Source organism: Drosophila nasuta, chromosome 2R, assembly GCF_023558535.2.
Source record: "Drosophila nasuta strain 15112-1781.00 chromosome 2R, ASM2355853v1, whole genome shotgun sequence".
Taxonomy (NCBI): Eukaryota; Metazoa; Arthropoda; class Insecta; order Diptera; family Drosophilidae; genus Drosophila; species Drosophila nasuta.
The window spans coordinates 27815794-27829777 of record NC_083456.1 but is presented as its reverse complement, the minus strand read 5'-3'; the positions used below and the strand labels follow the sequence as shown (position 1 = coordinate 27829777).

Sequence of the window (13984 nt, the reverse complement as noted above, 5' to 3'; positions counted from 1 at the left end):
GTCTGATCGAGTTGCTTACACTCACATCCTCACTCACTATGGTTTCATTGACGTCATCGCTATTTGCGGGTATTTTCTTGTCGCTATTCGATTCTATACACTGTGACTTTATGTTTTTCTGCTTGCTGCTTATTTCTGTTCACCTGGTATTTCATGTGATGATTTGGCACTTTTCAGTCATTTGCAGTAATTCCACGCAGACAACAGCACGACACTAACAGCAGCTGAAATACCAGGCGAACATAATAAAGTAGTAAGTGAATTCAAACAGCTGGTGAAACTGTACATGTGGATCCTAAGAGAGAGACATGTGGATCCTAAGAGCGAGAAGCAGTTACTCCCTCGACTTTGGAAACAAGTGACTTTCTGCATGGCCGCTTGCTGCTCGCTTCTGGGGGCCTGGTACAATATTTCAAATTTTCATACTTTTAGAGGAGGTTTACTTACCATGGATAAATTCAAATTACATACTTTGCCTGCATTTAAGTGGCCATGAATAAATTCAAATTATATACTTTACCTGCATTTAAGTGACCAAATAAACCATAAATTTTTAATAATTTTTTTTATATTATATTTTTTATTTGTATTTATATACTTTTATTTACATACATATGTCATATTCCTAAAAGCATTTACTGCGTGAAGATGTTTTGCTGAGTGAAGATGATTTACTGCTCCGATTCTCCAAGCTGCTACGTCTGGTCGAGCTGCTTATGCTCATAGTGTCGTCGAGTACAGTTTCATCGACATCATCGTCATCTGCGGGTATTTCCTCGTCGCTATTCGTTTCAGTTGCAAAGGAGCCGGCGGGCGTTCGAATCGCATCGCCATGCAGATCCTTGTTGTCCAAAATGCTAATGTGGAAGGCCGCATGACACTTGTTGGCCGCCAGCAAAGCTTTCATTCGAAACACCAGCGTCTCGAGAGTTTCGCGCAGACTCGGTATATAACAAATGATGGCAGTGTTCTTAATACTCTTCGAATGACAGCACAAATTGTGCAAAAACTTTGTTACATTTTGCAGCTCACTCAGAAACGTGACAAGTCGCTCGGGACTGTCGCGTACAATTGTTTCGAGCACGGGAAGTCCATGTTGCAACAGCAGCTTCAAGAATAGCTGTGAGTGCTTCAGGAATAATCCGAAATTACGAGGCTGCTCCATCTTTTTTAACGACATTTAGCAAACCATTTAGCAATCCTATGGTCGATTCCCAAAGCTGGAAACGATCGCCTGCAGTGTCTGCCGTACACTGGCCGCTTAATGTGGCTATAAGAATCTCACACAAACCACGAAATAGCAGCGGAAAGTTGGCTCTAGAATAAACAATAATTAGAATTACTTTATAACAAAAACTAATCAGTAAAACTTACTTTTTGATGTTAGGAAACGAATCCAATGCCGTGTCCTTTTTATTCAACAGTCCGCACTCCTCATTTAGATCTGACAAAATGTCCTTTTGACGATCGTAAGGAGAATCTTTGAGAAAGCCCTTCACAAGCTCGTCCAGATGAATGTTACACTGTGCGCCCTTCTCCAGGCTACCCGAATAATGATACCATTTGCGTTTCAACATAATGGTGCACAATTTACGTATTTCCTCGCCTTGCTGCACAGCTCGTTTGGCAGCATTTTCCCCAGAGGCGCCCAGCTTCCGTAGGCTGCGTAGCAGACGCTGCAGCTGGACAGCGGTGCCAAGGCTTAGCACCGATTTCTCGTACTTCAGGAAGTAATCAAAGACCTGGGTGGCAAGACTAGCTTGCGTCGGCTTCTTGAGTGACTTGCGCTTGGCAGGTGGCAGAGCATTTCGCAGAGAGGCTGCAAACATAATAATTAACAAATTATACAATCAACATTTGATTTAATACTTACATTGCAGCAGCTGTGACTGCGACTTGTCAGTCCACTCGTTCCAAGAGAAGTACAAAGCAAACAAATGAATACACAAGCCGAAACAGGTTTTCACGTAATTAAACTTGTCCTTGAACAGATCCAAATTGCTATGCACATTATTGACCTTTTCCAACTGCTCGTCAATGTGCTCAGCGAGTGTAATTAAACGCATTGTGATTTCTCCGAGACACTCTTGTAAATCGCACATGAAATGCTCTGGCTTGGCGACATGAGACCTCAATGAATCGGCGTCAGTTACATCCTGATGGCCATTGATGACAGTTTCCAACTTATTCACCAGGTCTGTGAGTATGAAACGCAACTCAAGTAAACCCAAATGCGTGCCAACCTCTTCAGATTCAAGTGGATGATTCAGTGTGAAAGATTCCTCCTTGAGCAGCACTATAATGCCAACATCGAGTTGTCGATAGCGCTCCAATGACCCATACAATGACTCAAAGTCAATTTTGCATTTTACCGGCTTGCAAGAGCCCAATTTGATAGTCAAATCGCCGACTTTCGAAAGGTTGCCAAACTGTTGCTGATTGTCCTCCGTCTCTTTGATTGATTCACTGAGAATTGCTTTCGATTGCTTGCCCGTCTGACGTTTTTCACGCACACCTTGTTGTGCTGTCGTCTGCTTTGGGTTGTTTAAGAATTGACACGGAGGCGGCACAAAACCAACAGGTGCATGCGTCAAAAGTATCTTTAAACGCTGCTCTATGCAGATTAAATCACCCAGCCGCATTAAGACTCGCTTGCGTGTGGCATCATGCTTCTGTGAGGCGAAGGCACAAATCGTTACGCGTATCCAGTTGACTGTGTGAAAGTAAATGTTTAAGATTTGCTTCTGCAGTTCCTCATCATAGTTATCGAATACAGCCATATAATTGGCATCGTCAAAGAACGAGGGCAATATGATGGCACATCCGAGAAGCGCATTGATCACCTCCAAGCTGCATTGATAGCGTTGATTGTGCAGCACGCTGACCAAGTTGAAAAGAGGAGCTAGCACAAAAATGGAGTCACAAGCGCTGCAAGTTGGAGGACGTATTAAAGAGCAGTAATTATTTTTACAAGATTTGATTAACTCACTTGCTATTTGGCGCTAGAACTAGCTCGGATATATTGATGCCAATGCTCAGCACTTCGGACTCCGTATTCACATTGGTTTCGTCCAGCTCATTAATATTCTTCTGGTACTCCAGTTGAATGCCTCTGTATAAAGCATTTTAATGTTTACAACAATATTAATAGACTACAGGATTACACTCACTTGATGGCATTTGGTTGATGCTCGCTGACAAAACTTTGCTGGAAGCGATAGGTCATTAGTTCGCATAGCCAAATCAGAAACTTGTTATCCAGCATGTAAGCTGATTCCGCATTGTAATAACGCACAGTCAAAACACTGGCCAACTCGTCATAGAACAATGCCAGCAATTCAGGAGAGTTGCGTATGGCTGACTGGGTGAGCACTAAAGTGGGATAAAAAATAGTTTGATTAATAAACAATTTTAAAATTGTAATTGTCGCTATTTACTAATCAGGTTAGCTGCCTGCTTGCTGCGTCCATCGGGCAAAGAAGTAATGCTCTCCACACTAGTTTGCAAGTCGTCGTTCTCCAGCAGCTGCGTCTCGATACGAGCCACAGCATCAATGAGTTGCACACAGCCAATGATGCCCTGCCGCTGCACATAGTCAGTGCGATTGATCTGCTGCTTCTTAACCATCATTTCAATTTGATCCTGCAGTGGTGCACATTCCTTCAGCTTGGGTTCCGGGAAGGCAACATGGCACAGCAAATCCATTGCCAGACGTGTTTGTGGGAGCGTCAAATCGCTGAGGCGATCCAGCAGAGGCAGCAAGAGCATGGCACAATTCTGTATATGCTTCGAGTTCTTGCGCTGCAATTCACGCATCAATATCAGCGACATTGTGGTCACATGCTGGGCAGACTTGTCAAACGTTAGCTCCAGCAGTTTCTTCAGTATATTCTTTTGTATCGAGTTGCAGAGTTTGAAGAGTATGCTGTAAAGTGAGAATGATTAAAAGGTTGGTAAATTTTATTTAAATAATTTAACTTACCTATAAGAACCTTTAGCAAAGTCTGACACAATGCGATTCTTTTCGCGCACAAAATCATGTAATATGTGCATTAAAACGCTTATATGCAACTCCAAAATGTGCGCATAATGCTCTTTGACTTCATCTAGTATTTCCACTGTGAGGTGCTCCAACTTAATGCGTCTGCGCAGCTGTGAATACAAAAACAAACTTGTCTAACTAAATGCTACTAATTAATAATTTCCAGTCACTCACAAGGTTCTGAATGTATAGCGTATTGTCCTCGTTGATGTGTATGAGCAGCAGCAACATTATGAAATCAAAGGATCTGCAAAATAAGAAAATCAATGCAATATATAATTCGTAATATATGATGAAAAGTTTGAAGCTCGCACCTAAATTCCATGGCAGGCAAACCGGCAATAATTCGTTGCCACATCTGATAGAAACGCTTGGAGCGTCTTAAGCCTTGCTGTAGAAAGCCAAAAAGTTCCAATTGAGATTGCTTCTCGTTGGCCGCTGGTCTGGCCATTTCCACCGCATTATCACCTTGTGCTCTATACCGCCAATTGAACACTTCACGCAGCGTAGAGACCAGCTAACAAAAGACAGTATTTTAATTACCATTACTCAAATTATAATAAAATGATTTCTTACCTCTCGCACAATGTCATCAGTATCTTGATTGAGGCTATTTAGGAGCAGGCGTATAAGATGAGGCAGTAACTAGACAAACAATATTAGCGTTTTTTTTATGGATAACAGTTGTAGAGTATTTCTGTTCCTTACCACATTGGAGCAGCTGCTGTCCTCCTTTATAAAGTCCAAGATACGCTCACGCAGCTTTCCTTGTGACCTTGCGTTCAGCGACAAATTGCTGAGCATTTGCACAGTGCTCAAGTGGAACAGATCCTTGCTGCTGGCGTAGTTAATGCTTAAATACAAATTCAGATCGAAAGTGAATAGAGAAATCTATTGTTTGTGTGCATATCTTGAATATTTATATATGATTCCATAATAAAATCCGTTTCTTAGGTTACTTACATTAGCAGATCCACAAAGTCATCGTGCTTGCTGGCATCCAAGACAAATTCAGCATTGTTGATAACGTCCATTTTTGTCGAGTCGCTGCCAATGTTGAAGATGCGTTCGATGTGCGAATAAATCTGATCGCTGTGCGACAGAGTTAAATACCGCAATTGGCCCAACATCAGTGGCAACAAAGGTAGGCAACCGGGTATCGTTTGCACACGATCCAGCTTGGCAATCTCTTCGATTTTATTGAATAGCACCTCCAGACAAGGTTCGCGTAGAAAGTCAATCATGAGGAAGTTAATGAACATACTGTTCTGTGACTGATACGCCTGCTCCTCGCCAGCGGTGTCAATCGTACAGCCGCTGAGCAGTTTTTGGGCCAGCTTTGACTTCGGAGCCAGTGCGGCATTTAAGCCCGTTTTAAAGGTCTCAATATTGTCGGGATATTTGGGAGAGCGCACAAGAATATCGCGTATTTTGGCCACAATAGCAATGTGATCACAGGATAGCACAAATGTGTCATCATGATCTAGTTGTACACCCGCATTGAGCAGCACCATTTCAAAGAAAGTGTTGGGCTGACGAGAGCAATTGATCCTTGACGAAGATTGAGTACGTCCCAAAGTGGCAGCCAACGCAATGCTGTGCTGGGAGAGAAAGCGTTGCGTTTGCTCCTGCGACGCTGGGATATTCTCCTCACTCTCCCGGGAGAAGGACTCGATGGCATCGTCTGCTTTATCAACAGTAGAAAGGCGCTAAAAAGGAAAAACTAAATTTGTTGATTGATCTTTAGACAAAGTACAAACACCACTTACTGGTATTTTAATTGTCGCATTCTCGTCAATTGGATTGAGTGGCTTGGGATTGACTGGATTAGCGCGCTTCTTAAACTTGCGATACATAATGTTAATACTGATTTTGATTTAAATACAATTTACTTTTTAAATGAAGTCACCGCGTCGTAGTAGGCAAGTTAGTTATCGATAACAATTATTGCAGATAATCGGCGGCAATTTACACAATTGTGGCGTTGCCATCTGAATCCATTGGTTTTGTTACAACGACGACCCTGTCTTGCATTTGGCGCCACTCACAAATTTAAAAGTGTTAACACTAGCTGTTATTGATAACAAAAATACGTTACGCACGAAAATAATTTATTAAGTAACTTCAAATCTTTATTGAGTATATGCAATTTAAACATGTTTTACTAAGTCTATTATTGTTTTTTTATACATTTGAAATAAATATTAATGTTTGTGTAATACAAAGCATCGCTCCTACATATGTATATATTCGTATATGATCGTTATGTATAAATATAAATTTGAATGTGCAAATATTGCAATTAACTACTTGTGAGTCTATAATGGAAAAATTCCATATAATACTTAAATATTTGATTATAAACGTGCTTGTTGTTTGTAAATTTAAAGCCATTCCTTTTGAGTCGAATACTAAATTTGCTTAACTTTAACTTGCGAACTTAAGGTTTTAACGTGATGTTTTAACATGGCAACATACCAACTATTAAATCTATATAAATATCTTTGTTAAAAGTGTAATAAACTCTATTCGGTTATAATTATGTATATATGTATGTATGGTTGCTAAAAGGGAAGTACAAAATGTTATTATTGAGTGATAATGTCAGGAATTGACGTATGTATGAAGAGCATTGTTTTTTTGTATCTGCTTTCTTAATTTATAATAATAAAAATCACTAATTTGGCTTCGGTTAGTTAGCATTATTGCTATATAAATAAATTAAGGTTTCTTTGATGGTTGTCAATCACATCAATGCAGTCCATAATGGATTAATATGCGTCTCAACGTCTCAAACTCTGAAAAAATGTCGCCAATTGCTTCGCTTCGTTGTATTTTTTGGTTTAGACGTTAAATTATTGCTTTTTCGCGCGGCGTCGCTTAAAGCCAGTCATTTGCTTTAATAGTTGAGAGTTTTCGTCATCCAAATCCATGTTTGGTTCCCATAGACGAAGTCTTTTCGGTATATAGATTAAGCCCAGTAGAGTAATTGCTATTTAGGAATATACAAAGTATTTATGTGTTCTGTTAAAGGGGTGAGGAATTACTTACTATTCAATACACAAGGGAAGATGACGTAAAAGTTCAAAGTACTGGAGCGGAAATAGAGTGCCTCAGTGGCATAGAAGACCATGGTGAGAGCCAAGGAGCAGCCGCCCATGCTAACAACGCTGTACAACATGAAAGAAAAACAAAAAGGTGGAATAATTAGAGCTGCTAAACTGGAATTTAATTACGATATTTATTTACTTACGGTCGGTAATGTATGTAGAGAGTGCAGTGAACTAGGGCGATTGCCTTCAGCAGACAGTACATGCCAATGATGCGTGATATGGTATAATCACCTGCAGGATAATTCAATATTCATATCTATGTTTTGATAAATCATTCTCCATACTCACCTTCAATAAACTGTGTGTCGCTGTGATCGCCCAGGAAACTGCGGCGTTCAATGTAACTGCGAAAAGCAGTGCCCAGATCCATGAATGCAACAAACGCAATCCACCCACGAAAGGCGTAGAGCAATCGCTCACGGGGTCTGCCGGAAGACTGAATAGCAGCCCTGTAATACAGAAATTATATATTATATTATTTAAATATTGAATTAAAAGTTTAATAATAATTTCATTACTTATTTTTATCCTAACAATACTTTTTTTAGATTTTAAATTATTTAGGATTACTTAAACTTTTTGAAGTTTTTCCGAAGTATTTACTACAAATAAGACGATAACATTAAATCTTCAAATTTTCTAAATCATTTCCTTTGAAAGCCGTACTAATTTCGCGTTCTCAATCCTGGAAATAACTATACAAGTATGCAACTAAAATAAACACGGCAATCAAATTTAAGCTAATGATGTGAAAGCATTCTCGTGTCAAGCAAAAGCCGGCCGGCAACGCTACAAAAACACAAATTGTATCCCCCACCCCTGGATAGCTTTTGCATGCGACGCCAGCCTGGGCTGGGGATGATGGGCGGACCAGGGGGGGACGAGGGCGTTGTGCAAAATCGATAACACACGCAACCTGACACATTTGTTATTTACGGACGAGGCTAATATTTATACATACATAGGCCACTTTGTGCCTGGCTGCACGCAAGCACGTGCTCCCGGATACGGATATATTTATTCTCCGTCAACAAAAAAAACAAACGACGCCCCAAGCAACGCAGCGGAATTCCGCCCCACCCCCCACGGTAATCGCTTGCATGCAATTCATAATTAGAAACCAGCACAGTTTTTTATGCTTCTCAAATGTGCCTTGATTTGTTTGCTTACATTGCTAGCGCGATTTAATTGAGCTTGTTGATTGGTCACACGCGGCGAATGCTTGTTGTTTGAATAACAAATGAATGAATAATAATCGCGAGTAATTGCAATTTTTCGATTTTCACTGGACACCTTTGACCAACACTTTGCTTGTCATTTTCTTTGGATTTTTTTTTTTATTATCAACACATTTCGTTGCGCTCTTTTCACGCTTCTGTTCGCTGCGACGCTTCGACGTAGAATGTGTAAAGCAAAGTTGCTAAAAGAGCTTTAGTACGGCATAAAAGCTTTCTTTTAGGGGGCTGCTTAGCCGGCCGGCTGTTTGGGTTCATACCGTGTGGAAAGCTTGCTTTGCCAGGGTTCAACTTGATTAACGTCTCTTTAGTAATTGCTTTTAATTCAGGCTTTTATTTATTTTCGAAAAGTATAAAAAGTTATAACAAATTTGCATTTTAACCACTAAATTTCTTTTTGTCAAGTTCTATGGCTCTCTTTTTAAATCAATTCTAGTCTTTGCCAATGTTGGCTTCGGTTTTTCGGTATTCCGCATAGTCCACAAAACCATCGTTATTCAAATCCATCGATTTGAGAACATAGTCTATGGTATCCTCCAGTGCCTTATCCGTGTAGACATTGCCCTTGTGATCATCTTCAGCTGGCTTGTCGGTGTCCTTGGTAATCGGTTTATTGGGATCTTCAACTGAAATAATAAATAAACATTTAAGAAAACGATGTTTAGACTAAAATAAAATGATATTTCCAATCCAATAACCCGAGACTATAAGGCGTTTGTTAGATGAATTTTCATTTTCTGTGATTTTTTATTCGCTAAATAAAAACAAAAGTGTTTTACTTACAATGAATTTTGCACGCGTCTATTTAAGTATATGTATATATATATAGTTTATATCAAATTAATTAGTTCCAGGCTTTTGTTTTTCTTTTCTATCATTTTCGTTTTTCATTTTATACAAAACAAACGTTTTACACGTGATCAGTCTGTTGATACTTTTTGTTTAGTTTGCTGTTTGCTGAATTTGAAGTGACGCTTATAAATAACTATATAAATCGTAGAAGAAACTAATAATTATGAGAAGAAGAAGAAGGCAAAAAACAATAATAAAATAAACAAACAAACATTTTCATTGCACAGATCACAAAGAGAAGAGATTCGTCGTCGTGTGCTATTCGAAGAAGAAATTATTACAATTTGTTCAAAAGTAGTTGCCCGATTTTTTGGAATGCTTGTAGCATTATCGAAAATTGTTCTTGATAATATAGTATATATTACAATTTGCGCTGGAATTTGCGAGTGTGGCATGTGGCATGTATGTGTTGTATGTTGTGTGTTTGTGGGGGCACGAATGCGGACCAAGGACAGTGATGTTGACAGAACTATGCTTGATTGGAATATATATAGTAATAATGCAAACTGATTGATTTATCGAACTATAGACTAATGATGTGGCTGCTGATGCTGCTGTTGCTGATGCTGCTGTTGTTGTTGCTGCGCTGGATCTGGATGTTGCTGCTGTTGTTGCATCTTCTCGGCAGCCTTCTGCTGAGCCTTGATGAATTCCGGATAGTCAATGAAACCGTCTCGCGATGTATCATCCATCTGCAGTATGGGATCGATGAGAGCAACAAGCTCCTCGTCTGAGAACACTTTCTCCTCCACATGTGGCTTCTCGCCGTTTGGCTGCTCTTTGCTGCCTTGCTCTATTATAAATTTGTTATTAAATTAATTATCAGAATAAGCCATATGCAAGATGGATTTAGAAATGATGAGCACAACCACAACCAGTGTCAGAATCAGAATCAGATTCAGAATCACAACCGCAATCAGACCAAATGTAGTGCGTGCAAGTAAAAGGGTAAAACAAAAGTCATGAATTAAAACGTTAACGAAAACCGAACAACAAACTACCGGTAAATAAATATAGTAATAGTAAATGGTTATAAATTTAAAAAATAAGTGCTTACCGTGCCAGTGGATTAGAGATTTGATGAGTTCACAGCCGTCCAGCTTGTTGTTGTTATCCGAATCGTGCATTTTGAAGTAATGGAACTGCAATTCAGCCTCGGACATTTTGCTCGTATCGATGGGCACCTGCATGTGCTCCTGGATGTGACTGAAAAGCAAGCAGATTATTATAAAAATGAAATGGTAATGCGAAAACTAGGTCCTTTTTTTAAAAACAAAATAAAGTTCGTTATATAAAATGTTTGCTATTTGAGGGAAACGATTCATTAACTATGCATTGATAGTCACTAAGGGCAAAGGATTTTTTTATATGGATATAGAAGATAGATAGAAGATGAACCATCATGGGCGAAAAGTTGAAATGCGACTTCTATGTTACACTTTTTTTATTTACTATCCCTGCTATAAAGTGCGCGCGTTGTCATTAAATATGGTGATAAGATAACAAATAGTTGTTTGCGAGTTTTTAAGCACTTAAGTCGCTATTGATTAATTGCGCTAGCCACAAATGATATGATAATACCCCATGATTGTGATTGTGGGAAACTTACGCGCGCTCCTGCTGAATGTTGCCCGTGTTTAGCACCTGCTGCGGCTGTCCATGATGATGTCCGCCTCCATGATGTTGCTGCTGTTGCTGATGCTGCACTTGCTGTGGATGTTGCTGTTGTGGCACTTGCTGTTGGGGAATATGTTGCTGTTGCATCTGTGGCACCTGCTGTTGCTGTTGCACGGGAACCTGCTGATATTGCACTTGCTGCTGCTGCTGAAAAGTGTAGAGCACATATGCTTTAGCGTAAAGTGTCCATGTATCCTTGACAACCACTTACATATTGTTGTTGTGGGACGCCAGGCGCGCTATGAATTTGTTGTTGCTGTTGGTACTGTGGTGGCGGTGGCGGCTGTTGGTGATGTTGTGGCACTTGCTGGGGCACTTGTTGCTGTTGTTAAAAGGGAAAACAGTTAACAAACTATTTCATAAGACAACAACAACTACAACAGCTGCTTGCACAATTTATTACAACATCGAAACTCTTATTGGTTCAACTCACATAATGCTGAGGATTAACGCCGGGCGCCACTCGTTGTGCGCTGCTGCAGCTGAGGAGTGCGAGCAGCAAGGCTGCTGTGAAATCTGTTAAATGCATTTGGGCAATGGGAATCGCTTGGATTGCTTGCGAGGATTTCGAATACGGTGGCACGCACGATAATCACCACGTAGCTAGAGCTTAGTGGCTATCCAAAACACACACGTACACAAATTGCTGCTGCTTCTTCACCTTTTGCCAGTAACACGACCTCGACAGCTGTTGCGACAGGTAAGCGAGCTATCGATAAGTGTTATCGGTGAGCATTTAGCTTGGTGGCAACGCTTAGTAGTTTGCACTACAACCTGTTTGAGTTTTCTTTTCGTTTATTTATTATTTGTTTTATTTGTTTAAAGTGCAATATATATCCATTTAAATAATGGTAAGTTGTAATTAATAAATTAAAAATAAAAACTTTGTGAGTTATGCAACTTATGAGCTGTAAACGCATTCTTTACTCCTAATTTCTCTGGTCTACTTTCCACTTGACTGATTGTACCCATTTTTCCATAATAATTCTTATGCTAATTACGAACTAATTCTTTATGTGACTTTCTTTTTCATGCTTATAGGCTCGTTACTTCAAAGAACAGGATATTGATGGTAAATACACATAGAACTACATAAAATGATTTCATACTGATCAAAAACCTTATCTATTTCCCTTAGAATTCCGTGAGTGTTTTTATCTGTTTGCTCGTTCGGGCCAAATTAACAATTTGGACGAACTAACTGTAAGTATTAGTCATGTTCACAATGAACGACAATAAAATATATTCTATGAACAGGTTATTATGCGTTCCTTGGGCTTATCACCAACCATACAAGAGCTGGTTTCGTATTTAAAGCAAAAGAATGGCAAAATGAGTTTTGCTGACTTTCTGGACATAATGCATCAACATTCCTCTGTGGAAAGTCTGCCGGATGAAGTAATCGCTGCCTTCCGTGCAGCTGATCCACAGAATAAGGGTACTATATCGGCCAAGCAGCTACGCAACTTGCTTCAGAACTGGGGCGAAGGTTTATCCGTTCGTGAGGTGGACAATATCTTCAGGGAGGCTAATGTCAACAACAATAGCACTGTGCGTTATGCTGATTTTGTGAAAATCGCTTGTGCTCCAGTTCCGGACTATTACTAAACAACGTTCTTTAAGCACTTCACCACATTCCAGTACTTATTTCAAATCTTATGCTAATATTTCATTCTTCTGCTCGCACAATGCAAATAAAAAAGAGTTTAATTATTTATGAAAAGTTGTTTGGTTTTTATTCAAATGCTCAACTTTTCAGCATGTTTGTTGAGAAGAAACGGTTCGTTTCGCCGAATCTAGTTGGCAATGGTAACCTCAACCTCTACTCCGGGTTCAATGTTGATCGAGGTGATCTTCTTCACGATCTCAGAAGGCGAGTGCAAATCGATGATGCGCTTGTGGATTCTCATCTAAAAAAGAGGAAAACGCAATTATTATTAACTGAAAATGACTCTTGCAAATTAAGTATTGAATAAATTATATTTTATTGTCGAATTCGGAGAGCCAAATTGTGAGGAATAACCAGCAAAGTGGACTATGAGAATACGTTTAATCTGGGCAAATCGGCGATACTGTACAATGGCTGGTTATGTTTAACCATAGCACGATATCTGATCTGTCCACATCAGATAAAATGTTTATTTAAACTATCAACGTACCTGGAAACGATCCCAGGTCTTGGAACCCTCACCGCAAGGAGTCTTACGGGTGGTGATGCGTAGGGTCTTGGTTGGCATGCGCACTGGGCCCTGAAAATGGAAAAGATTCATAAATATTTACAGTACAGCAAACAGAAAGGAAAAGTTGCATTTATGTTTTAGAGCTGTTGCAGGAATCATGGAAAATCTTCACACTGTTTATGAATCAAATGTGAAAATGATGTCAATTCAAGCTATATCTTTGATCTAGCATTTATTAATGACTAGGCTAAGCGGCAAGCGGGCACACGAAGCCTCCAGGTAAATGCAAGAAAAGCGGAAGCGGCCGTTTCTTCTTCTTTTGCTTACCTTGACACGCAGATTCTGGTTCTTGGCACCGTTGATCAGATCACGGCACACATTCTCCAAGGAGCGAACGTTCCTGGAGGTCAGGGTGATACGGATGCGGTGCACGGATGCAGAATCGCCACCATGGGGCTTCTCAATGTCCTTAGGAGCAGCAGCCTGCAAAATGTCAACACATATGTAAGTAAATTGTGAGGTTATGTTGCACTCAGAAACACGCTTACCACGTGCAGTGTTTTTTTAAATAAAATTATTGCACTGTACGTTTAGGTAATGTGTTTTAATCAATTTGAATGCATTGTAGCTGGATATTTACCATTATTTAGCAATTTATCTGGTCGAGATATTCAAATCTTGTTATTTTGAGCAGCGCTGAACCAGTTAACTTGCTGGTCAAAAAACGAAATGGGAAGAGAGACAGTCACAGCGATGCCAGCACGGCCTCTACGGCGTTGCCACTTATCCAAATAAAACGCGGTGGCAACCCACGTTCTCAATGACCTTTTGCCATTCCCAACAACATCCATCCGTTGTGAGCGCCCATTTTGAAAAGACCAACAA

At 39.9% G+C, this 13984-nt stretch overlaps 5 protein-coding genes across 7 annotated transcripts; 1 reads left to right on the top strand and 4 right to left on the bottom strand.

Moving 5' to 3' along the window:
• Nucleotides 1-589: 589 nt before the first annotated feature.
• On the bottom strand, nt 590-6079 carry LOC132786813 (Fanconi anemia group D2 protein). The gene is given in 14 exon segments (XM_060793477.1): nt 590-1171; nt 1173-1317; nt 1375-1819; nt 1874-2928; nt 2990-3112; nt 3171-3372; nt 3438-3925; nt 3983-4152; nt 4217-4289; nt 4357-4559; nt 4619-4687; nt 4751-4895; nt 5006-5751; nt 5812-6079. Coding segments are annotated over 14 exon segments (4497 nt in total). The 5' UTR covers nt 5899-6079; the 3' UTR covers nt 590-625.
• Nucleotides 6080-6545: 466 nt separating this feature from the next.
• On the bottom strand, nt 6546-8555 carry LOC132786822 (uncharacterized). The gene is made up of 5 exons (XM_060793508.1): nt 8326-8555; nt 7444-7604; nt 7296-7386; nt 7094-7212; nt 6546-7034 (listed from the first exon to the last, which is right to left on the bottom strand). Coding segments are annotated over exons 1-5 (510 nt in total). The 5' UTR covers nt 8328-8555; the 3' UTR covers nt 6546-6897.
• Nucleotides 8556-8704: 149 nt separating this feature from the next.
• LOC132786821 (G-box-binding factor) lies at nt 8705-11584 on the bottom strand. 3 transcript variants are annotated; one of them, XM_060793507.1, is made up of 5 exons: nt 11353-11584; nt 11131-11241; nt 10852-11066; nt 10300-10448; nt 8705-9016 (listed from the first exon to the last, which is right to left on the bottom strand). In XM_060793507.1, exons 1-5 carry the CDS (start codon nt 11446-11448, stop codon nt 8823-8825), a joined length of 765 nt encoding a protein of 254 aa, XP_060649490.1. In that variant the 5' UTR covers nt 11449-11584; the 3' UTR covers nt 8705-8822. The 3 variants fall into 3 exon arrangements, with proteins under 3 accessions (XP_060649490.1, XP_060649489.1, XP_060649488.1); XM_060793506.1 differs by lacking the exon at nt 8705-9016 and adding an exon at nt 9114-10035 and having other exon boundaries at nt 10852-11063; nt 11353-11583; XM_060793505.1 differs by lacking the exon at nt 8705-9016 and adding an exon at nt 9114-10035 and having other exon boundaries at nt 11353-11581.
• A 78-nt stretch (nt 11585-11662) lies between these two features.
• Nucleotides 11663-12642, top strand: LOC132786823 (calmodulin-like protein 4). Its single transcript, XM_060793510.1, has 4 exons — nt 11663-11770; nt 11961-11991; nt 12058-12122; nt 12177-12642. The coding sequence occupies exons 1-4, from the start codon at nt 11768-11770 to the stop codon at nt 12525-12527; spliced, it is 450 nt and encodes a 149-aa protein (XP_060649493.1). The 5' UTR covers nt 11663-11767; the 3' UTR covers nt 12528-12642.
• On the bottom strand, nt 12625-13897 carry LOC132786824 (small ribosomal subunit protein uS10). The gene is made up of 4 exons (XM_060793511.1): nt 13740-13897; nt 13427-13582; nt 13079-13168; nt 12625-12829 (listed from the first exon to the last, which is right to left on the bottom strand). Exons 1-4 carry the CDS (start codon nt 13740-13742, stop codon nt 12716-12718), a joined length of 363 nt encoding a protein of 120 aa, XP_060649494.1. The 5' UTR covers nt 13743-13897; the 3' UTR covers nt 12625-12715.
• Nucleotides 13898-13984: the final 87 nt, after the last annotated feature.

Bases quoted from the DNA above. Each gene is read 5' to 3' on its own strand.
- LOC132786822 (XM_060793508.1), bottom strand. The intron at 7,213-7,295 runs GTAAGTAAATAA...CATGTTGTACAG, and splicing joins CTCTACATACATTACCGACC to CGTTGTTAGCATGGGCGGCT. The intron at 7,035-7,093 runs GTAAGTAATTCC...ATTCCTAAATAG, and splicing joins CTTCCCTTGTGTATTGAATA to CAATTACTCTACTGGGCTTA.
- LOC132786824 (XM_060793511.1), bottom strand. The intron at 13,169-13,426 runs GTAAGCAAAAGA...TTCCATTTTCAG, and splicing joins ACCAGAATCTGCGTGTCAAG to GGCCCAGTGCGCATGCCAAC. The intron at 12,830-13,078 runs GTACGTTGATAG...CCTCTTTTTTAG, and splicing joins AGACCTGGGATCGTTTCCAG to ATGAGAATCCACAAGCGCAT.
- LOC132786823 (XM_060793510.1), top strand. The intron at 11,992-12,057 runs GTAAATACACAT...TATTTCCCTTAG, and splicing joins CAAAGAACAGGATATTGATG to AATTCCGTGAGTGTTTTTAT. The intron at 12,123-12,176 runs GTAAGTATTAGT...TTCTATGAACAG, and splicing joins ACAATTTGGACGAACTAACT to GTTATTATGCGTTCCTTGGG.
- LOC132786821 (XM_060793505.1), bottom strand. From the start codon at position 11,448: ATGCATTTAACAGATTTCACAGCAGCCTTGCTGCTCGCACTCCTCAGC. The intron at 10,449-10,851 runs GTAAGTTTCCCA...CTTGCTTTTCAG, and splicing joins AACATTCAGCAGGAGCGCGC to TCACATCCAGGAGCACATGC. The intron at 10,036-10,299 runs GTAAGCACTTAT...AATTTATAATAG, and splicing joins ATCTCTAATCCACTGGCACG to AGCAAGGCAGCAAAGAGCAG.